We start from the raw sequence: 27081 nt of genomic DNA, 5'->3' as shown, positions 1-27081 counted from the left end.
TGAGGAGCGAGCGGCGGTGTGCGCGCGCGCGCGCTCTCTCTCTCCGGGCTGCTGCTGCGGTGGTTGCGCCTCTGCGTCCGTCGCTCTTTTTCCTGTGCAGGTCCTTTCCCGCGCGCCGGTGTCGGTTGGGCCTGAGCGGAATGTTCCGCAAGGCGCGGCGCGTGAACGTGCGGAAGCGGAACGAGTCTGAGGAGGACGACGAAGAGCGAGACGAGTCGCCGCCTCAGCAGCAGCAACAGCCGCCGGCGCCGCCGCCGGGAGGGGATGGGCCTTCTGGAGAGGCCGACCTGCTGCCGGGTCCGAAGCCGCCGCTTCTGCCGCTCCCGACGGGCTGCGTCCCCTTAGCCTGTCCCGGTGGCGGTGGCGGCGGCGGCGGCTTCGGTTTCGGCGGCCCTGAAGCGATCGGCCGAGGCGGCGGTGCCGGGTTGACGGCCCCGCAGCTCCAGCCTCCTCCGCCTGTTCTTATCCCTGCCCCGCCGCCCCCTTCGCAACAGACGCCCCCGGGGAACAACGGGCTGGGGCCGGCGGCTTCTAAGCTGAAGGAGCGGAAGAACAAGAACAAGGAGGAGCCGCCGCCGCCGCCACGCGGGAGCCTCAGCCTCCTCAGCTTCCAAGACGAAGAAGAAGGTGAGCGAGCCTAGCGGGCGCCCTCGTCTCCACTCCCTCGGCCGAGGCCTAGTTGCTCCCGCTGCCGGGTCAGCGTTGAACTCGCTGCCGTTCGCCTTCTCCACCCAGCGTTGCCTCCCCAGTAATTTGAAACTCGGTTGCTTCAGGCGGGGAGGCTTTCCCGTCCCCCGCCTTCCTCCGGCCTTTGCTAGCTTACAACCTACCTGCCATATGGCAAAGCGCTTCCGCTTAGGCTGCACGTTACTGCCTACAGCGTGTGTATCATTCTGCGGTACGATATATATGTGGAATTCGTCGCAGCTCAGAACTATGGAGATTATTCAGTAGAGTAGAAAATAGGTGCGCTTCCGATCGGGTACAGATGTCACATGTTGGCTTGAAAATGAAATATTGGGGAGAAATCTGTAAAATGGCCGCGGGAGATATTGAGGATGGCCTCCATTCCCCCCCCCCCCCACATTCACACACGACATACATATATGCATATGTTACGTTACATTCAAGTGCTTCATTGTAAACATACATTAAGCATGCATACGTTCTACTGAGTTATTGTAGGAAAGCCCCAAAGATATATCTTAGAGAGGTTTTTAAATGAGGTATTTTGTACCATGGTGTGATGAAAGTAAGTGCATAGTATGAAAGAGTTACATGTTTCAATTGCAGCTCTTAATTGTAAACACGTACAGAAGTGTGTGGGGATCTAATTCTTCACTGATCCATGCATTGTTAGAGGGAAAAGCCACATGCAGAGATAGTCTTGCATGAAAACCGGGTCATAAATGTCAGTCATCACTGGCAGTTCTATTTCTGACCAAAATAAATTTGCAGCCAACAAGTCCTGTTCCCAGAACAACACTGTCAGTCTGTACTAAATTAATTGCATGAATAATTTTGTCTGCCAACTTGGTGCTACTGCTTCCTTATTAATGTTAGAGGAGCACTGAGAGACTGCAAAGATAGCAAGGTATATTGAGTTTAAATCAGCAAAAGAAAGAGTCTATTTAAATCAATGGATATAAATCTATTTTCCTATTGATATCATTGATATCATTTAATATATTTCATTGACAGTGGTGCAAATCCAACCACTGTACCTTGTTAATTTACAAACAGATATTGTTTTGTTTGTATAACCAAACTTTGCATTTCTGTATACATATTACATACTTTCCTATTTTTTTACCTAGAGAGGGAATGTTTTTAAAATATTCCCATATAGGGTCTGTCTTACACCAGTACTCATGACAGTTTGTGAACAGCGTGATTCTATACAAGCCTAGGGAGTAATAAGTCTGGCTGTTTTTGGGGGGGGGGGGCTGACACTCAAGCAGCAATCCTATAACCACTTAACTCTGAGTAAGCCTCATTTAATTCCATGGGATTTACTTTTGAGTTGACACATATAGGGTTGTGCTGTTGGCATGGGAATATAGCAGGGATTGGAAACCTGAGGCCCTCCAGATGTTACTGGACTACAGCGTCCATCATCCATGACCATTGGCTGTGGTGACTGAGCTTGATGTTATTTAATATTTAGAGGGTCACAGGTTTCCCATCCCTGGAGTATAGGAATATGCACACTGTCTTGCCTTTTAACTGTTGCTCATTTCTGCTTGATATTCTGTCTTGGCCCAACCCCATCCTCACAAAAACAAAGTAGCCAACAAAAATTAAATGTCTATGAAAAGAGGATGTGGAATTCCTGTACTGGAATTTCATCTGGCCACCCTATGAAATGTTGAAGCAAGTTTTGATAGTTGCTGGGGCAAACTAGAGCAGTTTGTTTTTCTCTAATAAAAATGAAACGTCTTTGTTTGATAAATACTCAAGAATAGCTTTATAGTAGGAAGCTGCCTATATAACCCAATATGGTATATGACATCTTTTTCTTTGAGTTTCCTCCCCTCTGGAAGTTAGGCAGGTGGAGAGTGTACTTTATAATTTTCAATGGCTTATATCCTATATTTTTGTCATAAAAAACATTCAGAGTCGCTCACAACATAAAGAAAATCAGTTGGATAAATAAAAAAAGTAAAACACCAGAAGCAGCAGCTAAAATATCAGAATTTCAGGAAATGCAGGTTATAACAGAGATTTCAAAAACTAAAAGCTGTTAGAACAGAAAGTTCTTAGTCTTCCTTTGATATAACATTTTGGAGGTAACCAGTCAAATCTTTCGTACTGTTGGGAACAAATGTATTCATCAGAGCTCCAAAATAAACAGTGATATTGTAGGTAGGACACTGAACTGAAACAAACTTGTGTGATAACTTATGTAGTACTCAAGTTACCATGCTAAAAGCCAGACATGAACTTTGGACAATTTGACATTTATTTGGTTTATCTACATAGAAGTTTTCAAATGTGTGTTTTCTGGACCTCCTTAAGGACTTTTTTTGAAAATGATGTTTTACACTTGGGAATTAATCTTTAAGAACACATCAGTTATGAAGGATGCAGTCAAGTGTATATTTCCCTCTAATAAAAGATATACAAATATGGTTCTCAGTTACAACTTAAATATATTTAAAAGGATAGCTTGCTATTTACATACATCCTTCATAAGTGACAATACATGCATTGGTTTTGTATGAATGTTTCTGTACCTGACTGAAAGACTGTTGTAAAGAGCACTCCTATGGAAACAAGCACAGCCCTTGTCTAGAGGCCTGTGGGTAAATAGAATTAAGAAATGGTAATGTGTGGGTTAGGAAAGCAAAAGTATTCATTTGCAAAAGTATGTGTTGACTTAATGATTGCCTTGACGGGGCGGGGGGGGGAGCCCTGTAAATTTAATTTCAAAAAAGAACGTTTAATTTCAAAGAAGAACGTTGCTCTAGGTCTAGGACATGTCAATACACCCTTCCTTTACATGTAGTGAACAAAACGGCTTATTAATCTGCAGGTGTCCAATTTTGGAACTTAAGTTAAAATTATGTTTACCTACTTTGTATTCTGTTGTGCTGTTTTCTATGATTTGGTTTAAGATTCTTTATGAAGAATTGTAAAGTAATAAAATTTAGTTATTAAAAGTGCCTTTTAATTATGAGCATGTAGCCTTTAAGAAGAGCATCCAACAAAGAGTTTAAAAGAATTACATTAAAAGTGTATATATATATATTGCACCTCAGGTGCTATGGGTATTGTTTTGCTATTGGAACTTTTGGAATTCATTCTTGCAACAAATTAGGACTTGTGGTATTGGGATAGCACAGGAGCTGTGGGTTGGGTTCTCCCATTGTAAGGATTAGCTATTGTGAAAAACAAACTGGATTTGTTGATTTAGTCAAGTTAAAATGATGGATTTAATATATTTTAATGCACTATATAACACCTTTTATATAGCTGAAGAGACAGTCACTGTTTTGCCGATTTGTAATTTCTCTCATTTATGCTTATTTTTTCTCCTAAAGAAGCAGAAGAAGTTTTTAAAGTGAAGAAATCAAGTTACAGCAAGAAGATAGTAAAGCTTCTTAAGAAAGAATACAAAGAAGACCTTGAAAAATCGAAGACAAAACCCGAAACCAATTCTTTAGCAGATGGTAATCTTTATCTTGAAATTATAGCTGAAAAGGAAATGTTATGCTGTTATGCTTAAATATTTATATGCCAACTTTCAACCAGTTGAGTGTGGTTTACAAAGTGAAAATATGCAGATATAGTAAACTACATAGTAAAAACAACTGATGGATAAAACCAGAATAGTTGAACAATATTGTCTAATGCCTAAAATACTTTAAAAGCTAGGGAAAATAAAACAGTTATTTCTTGGCACTGAAAATAAATCAGTGTTGGTGCTAGGCAAAGTTTCCTGGGAAGGGATTTCAACAGAGAACTAACTTTGAAAATGAATAAAAAGTACAGGGGTAGTTGATAATGGTAAGAACTAAATTTAAGTTTCAAATAATATAGGACCAATAAGCAGTGCTTTTTTTCTGGGGGGACACGGGTACGCAATATCCCTAAACACTTTGTGAGGGGCCTCCTTGAGGGGCAGTATTTCAATATGAGTAGGAAAATGAGAGTACCCCTAAACATTTTTTTAGAAAAAAAGCACTGCCAATCAGCAACCAGAGTACCAAGTACCAATTAAATATGTAGATGTTCAAATAAAGTACGGTTCAGATTAATGAAAATTTCATCAGCTCTAAGGTGCAGAGTTCTTAACCCAATTTAAGGTATGTTAATAACCTAAATAACGTTTCTTATTAAGCTTCACGTTTTAGTTCAGCCTTTCCTACATGTGCTTTCCCCAACCTTTTAAGGAGCAGTTGAAATCAAATTAATATTTCATATTTGTCAATTATTTCACTGCACTTTCTAGTTCCAAAATTCATTAGTTTTGGCCACATCTGTGGACTGCACAGGGCTATTATCTCAGGTGTATATAATGTGAGTTTCTAAAAAATAGTTAAATCTCCCCCCAAAACGATACTTCAATAGCTCACTTTTTTTGCAGCCGAACAGTCTGCTGATAAGACAGGACAGATTAAAGATGCAATTCAAGAAGATGGGGCTGCAAACAGTGAACAAGGAGAAGAGGAGATGGAAGTTGAAAGTGAGAAAGAAGAAGAAAAGCCAAAAGCTGTAGGAGCATTTTCAAGTACTTTGTCTTCTCTGAATGTTCTGCGTCCAGGTTAGTGTATTTTTTCTCAGGAGGAGGCTATCCTGGGATGAATTCTTTGCCTTTCTCATTCCATAGGCAGGGCTGTGTCAATCAGTGTACTTGGATGACGCCCCATCGCAGTTGCAGTTCCGTTATCTTCACTGCATGGGGGTCTTTTTGGAGCTGTTGCTCCTTCTTTCTACTTCAGAGACCAGGTATTTTTAGCTGGCCTTTTAAGTCGAAATTAGGGGAAAGGGAAAACAATTCATTATCTTAATTAGATCACTTTTTATTAATACCTTGACAGAATATTTAGATTTGATTTAGTTTATGTAATTGATCGGCTTCCATCTTTGAATATCTATTTAAAAGTCATAGTCCATCTTAATCTTCTTTGACAAATTGATTTTGTATATCTGTCATTTTTCTTGTTGACTTCTGTTTGATGAATTATTTAGAACTAATTCTGGCTTAGTAAATTTGATTCTGTTGGTCTTATTTACTACTTCAGATTCTACTTAATTGCATTTTATTCCGATCACAGGAACGTAGCAGCCTGTGGTGGATGTGATGTGCTTTTTCTTGGAGATCTTGTTCTGTCTAAGCATGTTGAAAGCTTTACATTTTCTTTTTCTTATTTTGTCTTTATCTGATAAAGCACTAATCTCAGCAATGTGGCTACTCATACAGTATTCAGCTATTGTTTGACTTTTACATAACCAAGAAGTTGAAAGTACTGCCGCAGCAAGCCTTGCTGTATCAACTCTCTCTTCAATAAAGCCAGGTGGGATGGCTGCAAGGGAAGAAATATTTGGAGGAGAGCTGGATAGCAGATTATCCCAGCCTGGTTGAGGGAGTAGGTCATGATGTCTTGCCTGTGCCTCTGTTGCAGCCAGTTGGAATTGGAATGCAGGTGGAACTGTAGCATGTGAACACACGATTGAATATAACTGATGGCTTTTAAAAAGCACATTCATTTTTTTTCTAGGAGAAATTCCAGATGCTGCTTTTATTCATGCTGCTAGGAAAAAGCGCCAAATGGCTCGTGAGCTTGGGGACTTTTTGCCACTTGACAGTGATCCAGGGAAAGGGCGCCTTGTTAGAGAAGATGAAAATGATGCCAGTGATGATGAAGATGATGATGAGAAGCGAAGAATAGTCTTTTCTGTGAAAGAGAAGTCCCAAAGGCAAAAAATTGCAGAGGAAATAGGTAAAATGATGAAAAGTTGCAATAAGTTCCAAATGCTCTGCTGTTGCTATTAAAAGTGTTTGACGTAAATTGTTTTCAAAAACTGTATTTTCAGTGGCTTAATAGTATAATGTAATAGTGAGGTTGCATGTTATAAATTCATTGGTAGTTACAGTAAACAGTTTGGCTTGGATCTAAAGCTTGAATGAAAATCCAGTTGCACAGTTAGGCTTTCCCTCTGCCTCCTTGTTGAAGCTCCCTGCAACCTCCAAAAACACTGCTGAGGCTCAGGTATTGTCTAGCATATGGCATGGGGAATGCATCAGGAGTGGAGATGGGTTTGGGGAAATCATCATGCACAAATGGAAGTGCCTTTCCAGTTATACAGTGTACTTTTGGTTATTATAGCTGCATATCGGAGTATGAATGAGGAGGAGGAGCCTGTGGTCAAACATGGTGCAACTAAAAATGACAAAATATCTGTTTCTGATATATGTCACTGTTGCAAGTGTTTATCCACAATTTTGTTCTGCTTCTGCATTAATCTGTGATTTTAAGAAATACAAAAAGATGTATTTTCATTCATATTTTGAAAAGTTTAAACTACTGTGAACTCTGTCGCAACTTTAAGAGAAGTGCAAAATCTGGCTGATAGGGTGCAGAGCCGGTTATTTTGTACAGGAATTTGCAAAAATCTTCTTTCCTCAAACATACTTGGGTACACCTCAGTTCACTCAACAGAATATGAGGTAGGGGCACATGCCCCCATATTGAGATTCCCTCAGAAACAGGGCTACATGTTTGCCTTTTTCATTGAAGGCATGGAAGCTTTAGAAAACTCGAATGCAGTATTCAATATGCCATTATTTAGTCTGTGCTATTCCTACTGATGGTTATGTTTTTGTGCTCAGGTATCGAAGGAAGTGATGACGAAGCCCTGATTGCTGGGGAACAGGATGAAGAACTCAGTCGATGGGAGCAAGAACAGATACGTAAAGGCATTAATATACCTCAGGCATGTATTAAAGGAATTCTAAAATTGTAGTAGCAAATGATGACGCTTTGGCTAAATAAAGCTCCTGATTTGTCATCTTACCCCCAATTGCCAGTGCTAGAGGGGAGAAAAGAGGTGTAGATACCTGTGACATAGAGATTTGACAGCTAAGTTCTGAGGCTGACCTTGTCCTGACCCATTATTCTTCACTTCTTGAACAGGCCTACTGGTACATGACCAGGGTTTGATAAAACATGGGTTAGATCTAATCTAACATCTAGGTTATATTACTGGAGTGTGTTATACACTGCACTGCCTCAGAAGAAGGTTTGGAGACTTCAGATGGTACAGAATTTTGCGGCCAGGTTGCTCACCTGGGCAAAATAGTTTGCCCGTATAATACCAATCCTAATCTGGATGCAAATTAGTTTCCAGGTCCAATTCAGAGTGCTAGTTTTGACCTATAAAGCCTTAAACAGGTCAGGACCACAACTGAGAGGCGAGAGGTAAATAGAGGATCTGAGAGTTGTGGCAATAGGACTGGTTGGCAGTGCACTTTAAAGAATAGAAGAGGGGACCTCCATTCTCCTCCTCCCATCATAAAAGTGCCCCTTCAGTAAAACCAGGGATGTAGGCATAGCTGAAAGGACGAATTATCCAATCAAATCTTCCCTGTTTAATCATTGAGTGATGAATGTTTTGAGGTGCTTCTTTCCTTAATAAGCACTTGTGTACACATGAAACATATACATGGGCAGGTAGAATTTAAGATATAATTTCTAAAAATTGCCTGTTGGACTGAATTAGCTTTGTGACCTTGTTTTTGTAATAAAGTTTACACATATTTTGTTCCCATAGGTTCAAGCAAGTCAACCTGCTGAAGTGAATAACCTGTACTACCAGAATACTTACCATACAATGCCTTATGGTTCATCTTATGGCATTCCTTACACATATGCTGCTTATGGATCATCGGAGACAAAATCTCACAAAACAGATAATACAATACCTTTCAAAACTCCCAGTAATGAGATGACTCCTGTTACTATTGATTTGGTAAAGAAACAGCTTAAAGACAGGTAGGGCACACCAACTTCTTAAAATTTAAGACCTGTCCTCTAGGTTCAGTCTGGGGGGCAGATGCAGAATTTCATCAATGGAAGCCCATACATCCTCATTAAAAAAGGAAGAAAACTGTTCAAAAGGCTGTTTGGATTACTTCCCTGGAAATGACCATTTGATCATGTTGAAGATTGGTACATGAAAAGAATGGACACTGAAAACTAATTTTGTAGCCAAGGGATTGAAAGAACAGTAATAGTTAGCTTACCACATTGTATTTTTATTAGAAGTATAAACCATTCTTTTCTGAATAGGTAAACATTTTAGACAAAGGCTTAACATTACATTTTTAGTAGTTTTAAATGCTGTAACATTTACTGAAAATTGGAAATAACATGGATTAACTGAGCAGTTGCATGTGCTTCTTACTATAAGCATGTATCGTAATGGCTTGAAGGTGAGTCAGATTAATAGATAAATAATGACACCTTTAATCTAAGGTTAAGTATTTGAGTTAGCAAGTTCTTAATGTTATGGTCAGAGAAATTGTTGTGTGCTTCCCATTTCTGTTGAGAGCAACTGGAATTCAGGATACTGAGTATGCAAAGGGAAATGTGGTTAGATAATAAATACCCTGTATATAGCATAAAGAGCCATATAAACCGGGGTGCTTTATGTACATAATATGTACATAGGATTCAAACACAATTCAGAAATGAGGTAAAATTGACTAAAGAAACTGCCACTTTTGTGTGTGGTTGGTAGAGGGTACACCAAGGATCCCTGGGTATACTATGCATCAGCTGGAAGAAGAAATAAAAGTAGCATATGTAGTGAGTGTGCAGGGTGCTTTTGGAGTAGAGAAAGATGTGGAAAGCTTTGGGTTTATGAAAGTTGGGGAGGGTTGGAAAAGCACAGATTTCGGGGCTGGGGTAGTGTGAGGATGGAGAAACTGACCACCTTGGACCACCAGCCTGTGTATGGTCAGTGGACAGTAGAAATGGCCAGTAACACCTAGAAGGCCACAGTTTCCTCATCTCTTTAAAGCTGTCAATACAGCTTTAAATGTTTCTTGTAGTTTCCTTTACTATAAGAAAAATAGTGCATGTATACTGTAGGTTACAGTATGCTTTGGGATGTAAACGTGCGTCCATTGACATTTAGGTTGGACTCAATGAGAGAATTTCACAAAGCAAATCAGCAGCAACATGAGAAGCATCTGCAAAGACGTGAAGAGTCTACCAAGGCAATCGAAAGATTGGAAGGGTCTTCTGGGGGTGTTGGTGAACGGTATAAATTTCTGCAAGAAATGCGAGGGTATGTCCAAGACTTGCTTGAGTGTTTCAATGAAAAGGTAAGAATGCAAAATATATTCATCTTTTTCAGTAACGAAGTTTAGTATGTGCTCAGTTCTCTTGTACATGCCAATGAAACACTCGGCACATGTTTGAAGGTTTGGTTTTAAATGTGGTGAAAACAATGTAAGTCATTGTTGGAATACAACAGCGTTGGCATTCAGGTTGTGATGCCACCTTTCTCATTCTTAGAAGCATTTTATTTCTGAAAACCATTGTAGTTCTCAATGATGACTCAGATTCTGGTTGTTTAATTTGCATTTCCCGGTTCCCAGCATAAAAACCCAACAACACTTGAGACCTACATAAGGATTCTACAGACCAGTTTCTTCGCAGCCAGGATTGGTTAAGGAAGAACACTTAAAGCCCAGGTTTCCCCATGGTATATTGGAAACCCAGGCCAGTTTCATAGGAAGAATATACTGTTTTTAAAGCAAGGTTTGAAAAAAGCAGTTTATCTTGCTGATAAGTGTCAAGTGCCAGGTACCCCTTTGTTACAAAGTGTTGTACTTTTAAATTGGATTTCAGGCAGTTCTTTACTAATCTGTACTGCAACTTGCCTTTCCTAGAACTGGAAGGACGTATTTTAAAAATACATTTTAAAAAATTGTTGGGATTGAGCTTCAATCCTGTGCACATTCAACCTGGAGTAAGCCTCCTGGAATTCCATAGGACTGATTAACTTGGCATCAGTTTGCACCAAGTTCAGGATGAATTTCCTGTTTCTGCTGTTTCATTTTTTAAAAACTAAACATAAATGAATTCGAATTCTTTTAAACTTTCCTGTGGAGATAATTTGCTATTGGTTATGTCATATTGTAAGATATCTAGTAAGTTCAATATCTGTGTTAATTTGTAAATAATAAACCTCCTGGTGCAAATAATTTGGAAACTCAGTAATCTGAAGGTACAGTACCAGAAGAAAATCCAAGGCTTGGAAAATATTGTGCAGTTACAACATAAGCAAGTTCATTATAATCAGAAAAACAGATGGCCATCCAACCTCTGCTTAAAAACCTCCAACAAGGGAGAGTCCACCACCTTGAAAGGGAGTTGGTTCCATAGTCAAACAGCTCTTACTTTTATTAAGATATTGATGTTCAGTCATAATCTGCTGTCTTGTAACTTGAATAGGGTCCTAGCCCCCAGAGCAGGAGAAAACAATCCATTTAAATAAACAAGTATCGAAGTCTCAGAATGTTTTGTTCTGTTTTTAGATTTTGGTAGAAATGTAAGCTGCAACGGTTTTGGAGTTGTTGATGGAAGTGTAAACTTCAGATAACTTATTTTAATGCTTATTAGAAGTTGTATTTCCATTTTCATTCTGTATTCCTGTAACAGATTGGTCCCACTAATTGAGCCAATAAACCTTCAGTTTAATCATGAAGCACTAGATTTGGACACCAAGAGGGAGGCGAATCAAATATTTGATGTGCAGTATACAACAATCAGACGGTCTTTCCCTTGCCCTTGCATTTCCCTGTATCTCCCTGGAAAGTTTTTTTAATGTAGTTAGTTGCTTTGGCTTGGATCTAAAGGTATAGTTGTGCAAATCAAAGGCTCATGCCCCAGGTCAGCCCCTGGTTTTTCAGGATTTCTATCCTCCCTACTTCAACACTCAGCATCATAAGCCATACCGTCCCAGATGTTCCCCCAGTCTTATAAGGAGACTTTCATGGGATGTAGAAGGGAATGGAAGGTTGGAATATCCTATCCTGTGAATAGAAAGTAGGATTCAATCGTGTATTTTTGAAGAAAAGTTAACAGTAATACAGTGGTACCTCGGGTTACATACGCTTCAGGTTACAGACTCTGCTAACCCAGAAATATGCTTCAGGTTAAGAACTTTGCTTCAGGATGAGAACAGAAATCGTGGTGCAGCGGCAGCAGGAGGCCCCATTAGCTAAAGTGGTGCTTCAGGTTAAGAACAGTTTCAGGTTAAGAATGCACCTCCAGAACGAATTAAGTACTTGACCCGAGGTACCACTGTATTGGTATAGAAAACTAGTAGTTCTATTCAAGTGCAGATGTATAACAGTTAAAATATAAATTAAGCTTGCAATGGTAAACTTGGGCACTAGGTAGTAAATCTCATTGAATACAATGGGACTTATGTCTGAGTAAACTTGCTTGGGATTCTGTTGCACAATGTAGCAAAATAGATTTCAAAGAAAGCATCAGTAGGTCTTGATCAGGTTACTCCATTTCCCCACTATGGTGATCTGAATCCAGATTTCTGCTAGTAAAATTATGAGCATAGACTGTATGATTATGTGTTTGGAATGACTCTTCTGTATGGATGAAAAAACTTTTCTCTAAAACTTAGATTCTATCCACTAAATAGGAAGGCAGACATGGAAAGACTAGTGAAGCAGAAAATTGTGTTGCAGTAACCTAGTTTTCAGATCTCAGTAGGGTGGGTATGAAACTCGTTAAACGTAGCTGAAAATTGCACTATGAACTTGTAGCTAGCAGTACACTCTGAATGTTTGTGGGCTTTGCTTCATTTTAGTAATGAATTCTTAACTAATGCAAGAAGAGTCCTATTCACTTTACACTAGTGTGGTTGTATATAATGGATTGTGTTGAGCATGTGAGGCAGAGCAAGATAGCTTTGCCCTGCTTGTTCACATAGGATGCTCCTGCTTGTGAAACAACAGCAGGAAATACAACTGTCTTCTTTGGCTATGCCCTTTTCTCATGTTTGCTTCTGCCTCTTTCCTTCTTCCCCTGAGTTGGCAAAGTTGAATTGAATATTTTGGCAAAGAATGTAAAAGCTTGAATAGATTTGAATTTTTGAGGAAGATTCTGCTTTACTCATGGAGAAATAGTGATGTTGATGGCAGGATGCATTGTGTCAATGTGGTAGTGCTTGCAGCCACTCAGCCTCAGTTGCTGGTGGAAAAATGTCAAGAGTAGAATAACTAAAATAGGTTAAAAAAAACCAACCTTGTGTCTAGCGTGAACGCTCATGTTTGTAACTGCTTTTGGACTTTTGTGAATGTAAGTAAATCTTTCCAGTTCCTTAATAAACTTTATTGAAAATACGTTCAGTCATTGGGTTACAAGACTGATTTTTAAAAATTGCCCTTTATTTTTTAAGAAAACGTTGACTGAAAAGAAGTTGTGCTTTCTGTCCAATATTTAATATTTTTTCCATTATATCACCTCCAAGAGAGATATTTCCTGTATGCAAATTCACTTTTTCCTTGAAATGTTCTGTCTTTTCTTTCTCAATTTGTAAAGAAACTTTTTTATTGTGCATTAATTATTTCATCAAGTGATCTCATGAAATACTGAGGTCATTGCAAAGTCCCTGCTAGAACAGTTTTATTAAGTAACAGTTAAAACAAATTTGGAATTACTTGGACTACTAGTAGAGGAAAGAATTAATTAAGGATAGATTCAGATGAACAAGCAGGTGGGCCATAGCAGCTTGAAATCTAACTCCAAAGTGATTGCTTGCTTCAAATGGGGAGCTATGTGTAGTGACTTTCTCAATGCACGTTTTAGCCTGTGCAGTATTCCTTCAAATCCAGGTGACTAGGAGTTATGCTGAAGGGAAAGGTGGGGAATGCCTTAAAATCAGGCGAAGGCACCTTCTTTTCTATAAAATTATTAATCCAATCTTATTTAGTGACTGTATATTACTATGGACTGCTTACAACAGTTTAAAATCAAAATAATTAGTAAAACAGTAGAAAATATTTTTAAAATACAAAAGAAGTTGCTTCTGTCAGGTTTTGGGGGGTTTCCCTAGTTTCTGCACTATAGCCCACCCCATTCAGCAGAGTTGCCCAACACTATGTGGAGCATTTTGGGGTTCTTAAGGGCTGACATGGGGAGGAGGGAGTGGGGAAGTTATCTTGGTAATTCTTGTGCTTAACTCTTGATTCAACACTATATATTTGTTCTTTGGCTTATAAGTAAACACATGTCTAATAGTCTATGGCAAGTCCAAATTGCCCTCAAGTGATCAAGTAAAGAAGCTTTGAGTTTCCCTTTTTTCTTTTGGCCTACTCCCAAGTGAAATAATTTTCTATTGAATATATATTGTAGGGTAACCTTGTAAATGTTCTTACAGACTAGTAACTTTTGTGGACTTCTTTGCAGGCTTGTTCTTATGCTTTCCGTGAGGTAGCTTGTTGTCATTCTTTTCTATGCACTTTTCTTGAGTTAAATAGCAGTCAGTTGTTAAAACAGTAAAAAGAAAGCGATGCAGCTAAATGTGTAGCTGTATATCTTGGAATAGGGTGGCATCCCATACAGTTAAAACTTGAAGACTTTTTTATTACGGAGTATTATATTTTTACAGGTGCTCCTGATTAACGAACTTGAATCAGCAATGCATCAGCTGTACAAACAGCGAGCTTCCCGCCTTGTCCAAAGACGACAAGATGATATTAAAGATGAATCTTCGGAGTTTTCAAGCCATTCAAGTCAGTCCATCTTGAAGGTTTTTATTATTCATTAAACAACCTTGTTTACATAGTGCAGTTTTAATTTAAAGTGAAACCAGAAAGCATGTCTGGTTTAAATCTGGTAGAAAAAAAATCAGATTAAAGAATCTTAGCTCAGACTCTATACAGTGCCTTTCCTGTTCTCTGTCTCAGTGATTGAAAGCCATAGCATCTGGCTTCGATCCCTTTTTACACGTTAGATGTGTGTGTAACTATATGTTGTCTTTTCCTCACTTCCTGAAAGTATTTTTTAGAATGTTCTCTAAACCTAAAAAAAACATGTAGGCGATTCTGATCGAAGTTTAGCTTTTGAATAATATTTATTTCTGCAGCTTACAAAAAGCCACCCACCCACCCAACACAATCTAGGTACAGTTTGCCATGCATGCCTTCATTACTTCAAACATTAGACCAAATAATACCTGTGCTAACATTCCTGTCTTATATGTATTAGGCAATTTTGCTAGGACAAATTTGTAAAATAAATTATGCAAAAGTGAGTACTTATGGTGAAATCTTATTCCCTCTTTGATACCAAGCTGGTAGATAATAGGAAAATTCATCCAAAAATTCTCTAGTTTTTGTTTTCAAATGTTCAGTATATGACAACAATCAGATATCAGATTGTAGCCTACAACAGTACTAATTGTCTTAATACCAACTGAAAATCTGTCAGTTCCTGATACTCTTCAGTGTTCTTCACCAAGAATAGAAATTTGACCTGTTTTAGATGTACTAAAGGAATATTTTTCTGTATTTTTTGTATGGAGAGGGGAAGGACTGTAGCTCATTGACAGAGCATCTGCTTTGCATGCCAAAGTCCCAGGTTCAATCTCTGGCTTCTCTAGGTAGAACTAAAAATGTCCCCTGCTTGAATCCCTGGATAGCTGCTGCCAGTCACTACATACAATACTGAGATAGATAGAACAATGGTCTGACTCCATATAAATGTTGAACACTAATGCTTTTTTAAACAATACAAACAGTTTTTTATGTTGTAATTTTTTTAAGTGTTTACTGTTACTGAAGAGTTCCGAGTGATAAGTTGATTGTGACTTTTTTTTGCACATAACGATGAAGGCACTCAAATATTTTACCCAATTCAGCCTCAGAAGATAATTCAGCCGCCACCACTTTATCTGTGTGGTGTGTGTGGGTTTATAATTGTCAAACTTATAGATGTATTTCAGATTTATAGGGACCCGCTGAGAAAAATCCCCGCTAAAAACACTGTCATTATTATGCTTCCTGTAACTGGAGGATGGGTGTTCTAATTTCAGTGTTTGTACTCTCACAGGTAAAGCCCTGATGGCACCAAACCTTGATTCTTTTGGACGAGACAGAACACTGTACCAAGAACATGTTAAAAGGCGGACTGCAGAAAGAGAAGCAAGAAGGTACAACAGCATTTAGGTTACTTCTATATGTATTGGAATGCGTGTTCTGTATGATTGCTGTCTCTTTGTAGTACAGTGGTACCCCGCAAGACGAACGCCTCGCGAGACGAAAAACTCGCAAAACGAAAGGTTTTTTCGTTTTCGAGTTGCCTCGCAAGACGAATTTCCCTATGGGCTTGCTTCGCAAAACGAAGCTTGCCCCGGGGACAGCGGGTCTTCTCTTTTGAAGCAAGGGGCGGCGGGGAGATCGCTTCTCCCGGTGCTCCGAAGCCGGGCGGGGGGGCGGGAACACCTGCCCCAGCCACCCCGCTTCGGAACGCTGCTCCGAAGCGGGGTGGGGGGGCGGGAACACCTGCCCCAGCCGCCGGGCTTCGTAGCGCTCCTGCGAAGCCGGGCGGGGGGCGGGAACACCTGCCCCAGCCACCCCGCTTCGGAACGCTGCTCCGAAGCGGGGTGGGGGGGCGGGAACACCTGCCCCAGCCGCCGGGCTTCGTAGCGCTGCTGCGAAGCTGGGCGGGAACACCTGCCCCAGCCACCCCGCTTCGGAACGCTGCTCCGAAGCGGGGTGGGGGGGGGGCGGGAACACCTGCCCCAGCCGCCGGGCTTCGTAGCGCTGCTGCGAAGCCGGGCGGGGGGGGGGCGGAAGTCTTTGTCCCCCCTGCCTGCCTTCCCAGGGGCTTTTAAATCGCCCCGGACAGCGGAGAAGTCCTCCGCTGTCCCAGGGTTTTTTAAAATGCTGGGGGTGGGAAGAAAAGCCCTTGTCCCCCCCCCCCCCAGCCTTCAGAAGAGGTCCGGGGACAGTCTGTCCCCGGACCTGGTCTGAAGGCGGTTTCCCTAGGAACGCATTAATTGATTTTCAATGCATTCCTATGGGAAACCGTGCATCGCAAGACGAAAAAACCGCAAGACGAAGAGACTTGCGGAACGAATTAATTTCGTCTTGCGAGGCACCACTGTATACAGCCTACATATTCAAGTGCTTGCAGATAAATGATGGGCCACTCGCCTTGTAGGTAGAACATTGCTTGAGTCTTACATAGTGCGGCACAGTGGAGGTGGAGGCTGGCTGCTAGATATATGACAAATCCCAAACTAAGGCGAAGGGGAAAGTAGCAAAATGTTCAGGGCTGAGGTACTAGTCATCGAATAACACATGTCCTGTAACATGTCAGATGGCTTCAACTCCGCTTCATTTCCTCTTGAAATAAGGGAGCGCAGGAAAGATGCATCCCTCCTTAAAATAACAAGTACCCTTTGTTTGGGAAAAGCTTGGTTTTCTAACTTCAATGCAACATTGTGTTCCATTCATTTTAATAGGGCTCGTCGTAGACTTGCCAGAGAGCAATCTGGGAAGATGGCTGATCACCTTGAAGGCCTTTCTAGTGATGACGAAGAAACTTCAACAGATACTACAAACTTCAATATGGAACGAGGTCAGATTATTCATCTGAATGTCAGAAGTCATAGTAATATCTAGATCCCAGTATTCTGTAGAGAAAATTTCATTTGATTAGATTGTATGACACTTTAAACCATGCTCTAAAAGCAGCTTTAAATGTAGAATTATTACCTCATCTGTAGAATGACAGAGGCCAATGCTGCTCTCTGCCATCATCAGCCATTCATTTCAGGCAGCTGGAGAAGGAATTCCAGCCCTAGTCTAACCCTTATCTTACTAGCAAAGAGAGCCTCCTGCTGTAAAACACACACAAACTCTGCAAAAGTCAGGCTTCTTGGCTCATACCATGTTCCTCTTTATTCTATTTTGACTGCTGCTTTTCTCTGAATAGTCAGGATCAGGAATTTCATTGTATGGGATCTTGTAAGCCTCCTTCAGGATGTGACAAAAGACAGGGTGTAAGTTTCATAATTACATGTATTTCCTTTGAAGTGGAACTATTCACAGGGGTTTTTTTGCCACATGGAACTACTTCCATGATGCTGTGCTTTCAAGTGATTATCACCACGGGCACACTTTCGAATTAAGTCATGTACTTTCATACACTGAGGTAAACACCGTACAGTAGTTGTAACACCAACTTCTTAAGAAAAAAATAACTTTGTTATGCCATTGCTATAAAAAGGCAGAATATAAACAATAGAAAGGGCTAGATTCAGAGTGAACTGTGTCACAGGGATGGCAGAAGATGACTTTGCCCCTTCCTCCCCTGGTAGTCCCCTCCTCCAGCACCTTCTGCTAAGGGTCTAGATCCTGTTGAAAAAGGAGGAAAGGGAGGAATCCCTAGAAATTAGGAAAAGGCCATCTCCCCATTTCCACTCAGCCACCACCATAATCCACCACCATTTAGCAGGGTCCCAAGCCCCTCAGTGAGAGTATTTGCAGAGGACATAGGAGACTGCTATGAGGAAGAAAGGGTAAGAAAGTTGGCTTCTGCCAACCTCTTTGTGCACGTTCAGCTCTGTATCTGACCAAAGCGGTATAGATAGTAACAATTTCTTTATAGTATATTTGCTTGAAAGTTTGCCTGAAACTGCATTGCAGATATAAAGCAGGAGATTAATTTATGCTGTTTAAAATACTGTTATCCTAGATCGCATTTTGAAGGAGTCCAGCAAAGTTTTTGAAGATGTGGTAGAAAACTTTTCATCCATTGACGCCATTAAGTCGCAGTTTGAAGCATGGCGTTTCAAGTATTCGTCTTCTTACAATGATGCTTATATTGGCCTTTGTTTACCTAAGCTATTAAATCCTTTAATAAGACTTCAGTTACTTACCTGGAACCCTTTGGAGGTGAGAGAAAATTGAAACATGCTCACTGTGTTCTGTTTGTTAAGGCAAAATGGTTACATAGAAGTGATTAGAAGCTCGGGATCTGAGGGCCTTACTGCGAGGAGTTACAGGGAGCCAGACAGAGGGCCTTCTCAGCAGTGGTGCAATCCCTGTGGAACGGCCTCCTATTAGATATCAAGAAGATAAATAACTATACAACTTTAAAAAACATCTGAAGGCAGCCCTGTATCAGCATTTTTTAAAGTTTAAAGTTTTATTATGTTTTTATATGTGTTGGAAGCCACCTTGGGTCATAAATGTCCAAATGGTAGGCCTGAACTACAGAAACTAGCTTCTTTGTCAGTCTGCTGCGACAGTATATTGATGGTATTGCGGTGCAGAACAGTGGCTTCTACAACTTGATCAGCCTTGACGCAGTAGTTTGCAAATAGGTGACTGAAAAAAACATGCTGACAGTGCCAGCGCAGCCTCAGAAAATATGATGTGCTCCTGGCACTACAAGGACATTCTGAAAAGGGGGCACCTATCCTAAATGCTTGTACTAACATATTGATAGAGCGTTCACACTTGATTAGTATTTTGTTTTAAAAACCATATTTATAGTGGCAATGTTTTATTTTAATAGGATAAGTGCCAAGACTTTGAGAGTATGCTGTGGTTTGAATCTTTGCTATTTTATGGATGTGAAGAATATGACCAAGAGAAAGATGATGCTGATGTTTCACTATTGCCTACTATTGTGGAAAGAGTGGTTCTGCCTAAATTAACAGGTACTTTATAAACATACAGTCATTTTAAAAGCACAACAGTTTCTAATTTTTAGCAACATCATCTTAACACTTAGTTTTGAGAAGTAATAATTCTTTTTTTGTTGTTGTTAGTACTTGCTGAAAATGTATGGGACCCTTTTTCTACAACACAGACATCTAGGATGGTAGCCATTACCCAGAAACTAGTAAATGGTTATCCATCAGTGGTACATGCAGAAAACAAAAACACACAGGTAAAAAATATTCTTTTATCTTTTTGTAGGACTGGACTGCTATGTCTGGTTGCTACTGTTAAGACATTCACTCATGTTTTGCACTTAATCCTAAATTAATTTTAAAATAGAAGCAATTGTAGTTCCCTTGTGTTATGTAACTGGTAACTATTTAGGGATTGGTGTTTCACAGTAATATGTGTTGCTGGAATGATGAAAATCTGTAAACAAACAATAAATGTCCATAAAAATGGCAAAAGTAGTTTCTGTCCATCGTCCTCTTTTTATGCTCCTCCCGATGGAAACATGCAGATGGGGGACAGATATACCCCTACTTTAAGTCGTTTACATACTGTCTTGTGGTACCTCCGGTTGTGGATGGGATCCGTTCCGGAGCTCTGGTCGGATCCCGAGGTTTCGGCAACCAGAGGGACCACTTCTGCGCATGTGCGCGCGACGGCAAACTGCTTCTGTGCATGCACAAAAATGGTAGACCACTTCAGCGCATGTGTGAGCGGCAAAACACTTCTGGGTTTGCCACTTTCGCAACCCGAAGTTTACATTACCCGAGAGTAACGTAAGCCGAGGTGCTACTGTATTATTTACTACAAAGCTTGATGACTACGCTCTTTAGTGTTGAGATGCCAGATTACCAGAACGACGTCCAAGCACTGAACCACTGGTATATTAAAAGTGAACTCTGTATTTACTGTGTTTGCAATTGTTTAAGATAAAACCTATTTTGGAAAGAAACTACTTTTGCCATATTCATGGACGTTTATTGTTTGTTTACAGATAGTTACCTTTGTAATACTATCTTGTGTTGATTGTAGTAGTTATTGTATCACTACTCTGTTCATGGCTTTATTGGAATGATGAAAATAGCAGACTACAAATGAGAGTTGCAGAACTCATAACAGAGTTTACAAAGGTCCCTGATGGAATGTTTTCATATAACACCAGGAGAGGTTATATTTATATCACTACTACGGCCATGGCTTAATGCTGCCCACTAAGTTAAACTCTCTGAATTGTGATCATTTCCAAAATATCTGCTACTCCTTCTTCAGAAACACCTAATCAAACGTAGCTTTAAAATTGCCAGTCATATTCCAGATGTGAATAGATCAGTCTGCTTTTAAAGAAAACTAAAAACTTATTTATCCCCTCTTTTAACTGAAAATCTGTTGTCTCCCGGAGGCTGCAGCAAGAGGCAGAGAAGCACAATTAGATGAACAAAATCCTCTCGCAGTCAGTTGGATCCAGGCCACTGTTTTTAGTGACTTTTGTGGAACTTGTTTCTAGGACATGCTGAAAACAAATCCTGTCCTTGTACAAAAGATCTTCAGGGACCACCTGAAGACCCTGTTTTGCATACACAAATTCAGTGCCTCCCATTTTTTTTCATAATTTTGCGTCTCCCATTTCTGCTAACTTGCATAATTCAAATTAATGGAAAATATAAAGTTGGTAAAAATAATCTGGTATCATGACAGACTTCTCGAGCACTAGTATCTACTGGGATATTTGGTTAGATTTGTGCTAAAAAGAAATTTAAAAAATACTTCACACTTGCGTTAAATTTTAATTCTTTCAGACATTACTAAAAGGCCTCTTGCTTAGAATGAGGAGAACATTAGATGATGATGTATTCATGCCACTTTATCCCAAAAGGTAAGATTATTGGTTTGCAGAATCTTTTAGTATTATGACAATAGATCACATCAACAGTTCACATCATCTATACTACTGAAGTTTAAATAAAACTTTTATTTTTCAGTGTCTTAGAAAACAAGAATTCTGGTCCTTACTTGTTTTTCCAGCGGCAGTTTTGGTCTTCAGTGAAGGTGAGCTAGCAAACAGATGAAGTTTCAGACTTAGGAGCGCTACTGAAGTTTACTTTTGATAACTGGTAACTGACTCTGAGTGTGAAGTGAATTTGTTTGTGGAAGAAAGTAGGCATGCTGTCTCCAAACCCAGCATTGCTGCGTTTGTGACCTTAACTCAGGGTCACCAACCTTTTTTGGCCCCCTGAGCACATTTGCAAACCAGCAAAATTGTGGGCAGCACACATACCTGCAACCATGTATACACCACAACCTGTTCTGCGTATAGTAGAATTATTTTAAGTCTAACTTTGGGGAGGGCACCAACCAGCCTGCAGAGGAGGTCTCTGTGGGCATATGTGTGCTCATGCGTCCTGTTTTGGCAGCACTTGTCTTAGATTATCATGGTGCATGGCTGCTGCGTTGCATACGTTGGATTCCAAAGGCTGTGTGTATGGAAGACCACATACGCACTATTCTCTCAACCCTGTGCTCTCAAAACTCCTTAGACCACACAGCCTCCCACAGGCCACATCCGCAAGTGCCTTTGCCTGTCTAGTATATGTCCTTGAACTGTCATGATGCCTCTTGCTTGTCTGGAAGGAAGATAGAGAGGGGTGTGGGGTGTGTGTGTGTGTGTGTGTGAGAGAGAGAGAGAGAGTTCTGACATTTGTGTGGGTAGATTGTGACCTACTGTATAAAAGTAAGAGTCTCACCCATTGTGCTGTCCCCACCCACTACTGATAAACAGCACCTGCAAGGTTACCTGAAACAGAATGCAGCCCTTTGGCATAAAAGGTGTTGTCATTACTGCCCCATGCTTATTGCATCTTCCATCATCCCTGATCATTGACCATGCTGACTTGGGCTTATGGGAGTTGAAGTCCAACATCTGGAGGGCCACACATACTCCATCCCTGTTGTATATTTAAAGTTACTGTATATATGTGGTATTAAGATGACATGCATTTTTGAAAGTGCTAATGTTACATGTAGTTTTTAACTATGAATTCTTTATACAGTTAAAGGAAAAAAATTTTTTGAGTGTTCTGAATCTGAAACATCAACAACCGTTTATAATAAGAAATTTGAAATTCACGAGGCATAAAAGTCCAGGGAAATGTTTGTTACTAAATTTCCTAGATCCATTTTGATCAGGATTGAGGCCCAGTTTTGGCACAGAAACTGCTTTGTCCTGTATGATTACCTATGTTAGGAAAGAGACAGGGGAAATGTGTCCTTGTTAATTCTCCTTGACCTCTCAGTGGTTTTTGATACCGTTGACCCTCATATCCTCCTGAAGTGGCTGTCTGAGTTGAGGGTAGGTGGCACTGCTTTGCGGTGGTTCCGGTCCTACTTGGATAATGGTTTCCAGAGAGTGGTGCTTGGGGAGTGCTTTTCAGCCCCATGAGCCTTCAATGTTGGGTTCCTCGGGGTTCAGTTTTATTCCCCCATGCTGTTTAACATCTACATGAAACCACTGAGTGGGGACATCTGGAGTTTTGGAGTACATTGTCAGCAATACCACAGACAGCTCTATTCCTTTAAACCTGCAAGTGTGGGAGTGGATGTGCTGGACTGTTGTCTTGCCTCAATAATGGACTGGATGAAAGCCAATCAAATGAAGCTCAGTCCGGCTAAGATTGAGGCACTTTTAGTGGGTGATTCCTTAGACTGGATGAATGGGAGGTTCTGTCCTCTTGATGGGGTTACACTCCCTCTGAAAGAGCAGGTACTTGGGCTTGGGAGTACTTCTAGGTCTTACCTTTTTTTAGCTTTACTTCTGGATCTATTGCTGTCGTTTGAGGCTCAGGTGGATTTGAGGTGCAGAATGCCTTCCATCAACTTCAGTTGGTGGCCCAGCTGTGCCCCTGTCTGGCAGGGATAGCCTAACTTCTGTCATCTCTGCTCTGATAACCTCTAGGTTAGATTACTGCAATGCTATACATGGGACTGCCTCTGAAGATGGTTCAGAAACTTCAGCTGGTGTAGAATTCAGTGGCCAGATGCTTACTAGGGCAAGATGGGTTGAGCATATAATACCAATCCTGACCCGACTCCAGTGGCTGCCAGGTCTTCCAGGCCTAATTCAAAGTCCTGAAGTACTTATAGCGTGTATTCTTACTTTGGAATCAAATTTATTTCTGTAGCTGGTCAGTCATTGTAGCTGCCACATAGAGAATTTTGGCCACTTTTCTGATGGCAGCAATACTTAATATTTTATGTGTTGTGGTTTATAGGTTCCCATAAAAGTACATATTGCTTGAGAAAAGAAGAATGCGTAACTTTTCCTAATGGAAATCAGTAGTATCCAGGCTTAATTTTGATTGATTTGTACTACAGAAATATTAGGTTTGGTTATTTGTCCCTTCAGGCTAGAACAAATTCCTGCTCCAGCAAGAGAGCTAGCAGTCCTCTTTAATAACACACAATACTCCTTAGCAGAAAATATGGATACTTATGGCTCATATAATTCAGATTTAAATTCTGTATTTAAAATGGAAATGTTTTCATTCATTGATAATTATCTGCAGATGTAAAAGATGTATATTTTAATAGTTCTGCTTTTTATATTCAACTTTTTATTATCTATGTTCAGTTATTAGGAAACTTTCTGCAGTGGCATGGAATCCTTTCCAACAAAACCTTACAAGAGTTATCAATAGATGGATTGCTAAATAGATACATTCTTATGGCTTTCCAGAATTCTGAGTATGGAGATGATAGCATTAAGAAAGCTCAAAGTGTAAGTAAAAGTGTAATTTTTAATCGTTCATTTCTATTGCTAAGCATCCTTTTTAAGTGACCTGATTTGCATGTTCACATGAAATCGTGATTTAAAGTAAACTGTGACTTAACATGAAGGATCAGCATCCTAGTACACACTGCTGCTGCTGTGTCACAAACAAAAGAAGCCGGAATCCGTTCTGTCATGTCACCTGAAGCCAGACTCATCGTTTGTTTTTCTCCATATAAAGCATAAGCATTACCCATGGTTTGTTCTTGGCTGACCACCTGTGGTTTGTTTTTCCCAGTTGCCTGAGTCATAGTTCATACAACACAACAAACCAGCTGTGATATGGCAGAAGCAGGGAGGAGCTTTTCTGGAGCTTTACAGCAATGTACACTAGAACAGTATTTGATCGCATTAAGCCATAGTTTGTTTACATATGATGTGTGAACCAGGCCAGTATACTGCAAATGTATTAAGATGCTGTGCAGTGTAATGGCTAGAAAGTTGGGTATAAAAGTGAACAACAGTCCACATTGAAATCTCCATTCATCCCTGAAGCCTGCTTGAGTGACCAAGTCACTATCTTTTCTGAAATATTTACATAGCACTGTTTCGGGGGGGGGGGGAGAACTCCACATATCCTGCTTTCTTGACTTAGCCGGCCACAGAAACTGCCAGGCTTTATTTCTAAAAATTTTATGTTAATCACTTACACAGAGATCACTTGACAATCATAAGACTTTGGGTTTGTTCATGTTTTGGGTAAAATAAATAAATTGATATCAAAGGATATCAAAGTTTTTTTATTGACAGTTGCTGAAAGGTGATACGAAATATGTTAATTAAATTATGAATCTGGCCAAGGACTTGTTGTTAATATTTTTGTACTATATGGATGCATATTAGGTGCTTTTATGAATAATAATAAACAATGATGAAAATCATGATAATGAAACCAGCCAAAATGGTAGAAGTTCACATATATATTGCCTTTCAGAGTAAGCTCTTTAAAGGCAGATTCCTATAGCACAGATGAAATTCAGCAAACCAGCAACTAAAACACAAAAACAGCAAAGTCAGAAACAACAGACTCAGTAATTACTGCTTCAACCTAAACCACTCTTTCTTCTCAATTCTATAGGTAATCAGTTGTTTCCCTAAACAGTGGTTCACTAATCTTAAAGGAAGTAAGACAATATCACATCTAGAAAACCTCTGTAGATATCTTGTTCATCTTGCTGATACAGTATACAGAAATAGCATTGGAAGCTCTGATGTAGAAAAAAGAAATGCAAGGTAACCTATCTTTAACACTGTTTCAGTTTAAAAATTAGTGATTGTTTTTATTGTATTATTTTAGGTATTTATTTACCATTTGTTAATTTTATCACAAATTTCAAGATGGCTTTATAAAATACAATCAGGATTCAAAAAGCCATAAACTAGGCTTTGCAGGAGTCTTTCCCCATACATCCCATAAACTGTTGTTAAGTTGAGGGGGTTGGTTTAGGATGACTGTAGGGGTGGGGGGGAATCTGAAGAATCCTTTTAAGTATGAGAGTATTTTAGATTTGTACATGAGACTTTTTGGATCTTAACCAATATTATTGTAATAAAAATTAGCCATGTGTATAGTATATTTAATTTAAAAATCACAAACAGCTTGATACAAAAAATATAAGTGTTTTCCTACTGTTTGTGTGTGCCAGTACAGCGTCCTGGTTTGTTCAGCACCTCATCTTTGCACATCAGACAGTTGAGTTTTACTGCAGATTATTTATTAATCTCCTTTTACATGTTTTAAGACGATTTACAAATAAACTATAAAACAGGTAAACAGTACCAAAATATGTCCTAAAGGTACATTAAAAACAATACAGAACGAACACCTAAGGCAGAGACCTTTTCATAAACTGCTTAGAGGTTTTATTTACAGTTAGGTGCTATAATTATTTTAAAAAAAAAATCCAGGTGGAAAAGTTTGTCAAAACAGTATCTTCAATTGTTTCTGAAAAGTACAGATGGTAAGTTGCAAAAAGCACTAACTAAAGTTCTTCCCTCTCTTCCTAGGGAGAATATAAAACAGATAATAAAACTTCTATCAAGTATTCGAGCACTGGACCATGCTGCAACAGTTGCAAATGATCATAATGTGAAAGAGTTAAAAAATTTAAGTGAAGGGAAATAAAACTTTGTCTGTTAATTCTGGGCTTTAAAAATCATTCCTGAAGTGTAATTTTGTACATATGTAAAGTTTTCTTATATTGTAAACGATTGTTTTTAATACAAAGTGCATTCTTATATACAGCATCTGTAAGAGTATTGATGTCTTCAAAGTGAAAAAGAAGCCAGGAAAACTGCATCTTGTTTACAAAATTTTTATACTACATGGTGGCCATCTAGTCACTAAACTGCCCATTAGATAATAGGAAATTCTACACTGTAAAATTCATTTAACTGATCTGCAAATATTTATATTCCCATAGTTATATGTTTGAAATAATGGTTTATTTCAAAGTAAGATATTCAGTAATTTGGTAATAAAATTGGTCATAAATATGTGAATATAGTATGACCTGGGTAAGAGTAAAGAAGTGTCCAAAATTGTAACAGTGTTGTTTGAAGTGTATGTACTGGTGACAAAAATAGCTGAAAGTTCACAGCTGCATTTAGGTAATGGTATGGTCACAATTAAAACTCAAGACACTTCATTGTATAATTTTTTTATCCCTTTAACTCTTACTGGCAATATATTTTCTCACAATTTAATAATTCAGATTATTAACCCTTCCCCATGTCCACATATTTGTTTATATCCTATGGTCACAATATTGACTATTCCAAAATGTTGCATCGTTTATATTTAAAGAATAAATTCTTTTATTTTTGAGTCATGGCTTGCTACTACTGAGATTAGTTTGAATTCTGAAGAATATTGTCACTGTTGTAGATAGTCTGCTTATCTTCAAGTGTAGTATATTATACTTGAGAAAAGTAGAAATTGAAATATTAAATAACTTTGGATCATTGTACTTGATGATGCTCCTGTCATGTGATGTAAAGAAAATATTAAATGTACAGTCTGCTTTTTGAA

At 39.4% G+C, this 27081-nt stretch overlaps 1 protein-coding gene across 2 annotated transcripts; it reads left to right on the top strand.

The window, feature by feature from the left end:
- PAXBP1 (PAX3 and PAX7 binding protein 1) lies at positions 1-27081 on the top strand. Of its 2 annotated transcripts, none has more exons than XM_028727051.2 (18): positions 1-627; positions 4047-4172; positions 5090-5266; positions 6225-6446; positions 7337-7440; positions 8278-8498; positions 9646-9835; positions 14152-14275; positions 15594-15693; positions 17011-17126; positions 18246-18445; positions 19071-19215; positions 19327-19448; positions 21025-21101; positions 21208-21274; positions 23853-23999; positions 25129-25283; positions 26058-27081. In XM_028727051.2, the coding sequence occupies exons 1-18, from the start codon at positions 141-143 to the stop codon at positions 26173-26175; spliced, it is 2898 nt and encodes a 965-aa protein (XP_028582884.2). In that variant the 5' UTR covers positions 1-140; the 3' UTR covers positions 26176-27081. The 2 variants fall into 2 exon arrangements, with proteins under 2 accessions (XP_028582884.2, XP_028582883.2); XM_028727050.2 differs by having other exon boundaries at positions 2-627; positions 4044-4172.

This window comes from Podarcis muralis, chromosome 4, assembly GCF_964188315.1.
Source record: "Podarcis muralis chromosome 4, rPodMur119.hap1.1, whole genome shotgun sequence".
NCBI classification, from domain to species: domain Eukaryota; kingdom Metazoa; phylum Chordata; class Lepidosauria; order Squamata; family Lacertidae; genus Podarcis; species Podarcis muralis.
This window is presented reverse-complemented; position numbering and strand designations above follow the sequence as displayed.

Excerpts from the sequence above, each read along its gene's own strand:
- PAXBP1 (XM_028727050.2), top strand. The coding sequence starts at position 141 with ATGTTCCGCAAGGCGCGGCGCGTGAACGTGCGGAAGCGGAACGAGTCT. Across the intron at positions 17,127-18,245 it reads AAACTTCAATATGGAACGAG|ATCGCATTTTGAAGGAGTCC; the intron begins GTCAGATTATTC and ends CTGTTATCCTAG. Across the intron at positions 18,446-19,070 it reads TTACCTGGAACCCTTTGGAG|GATAAGTGCCAAGACTTTGA; the intron begins GTGAGAGAAAAT and ends TTATTTTAATAG.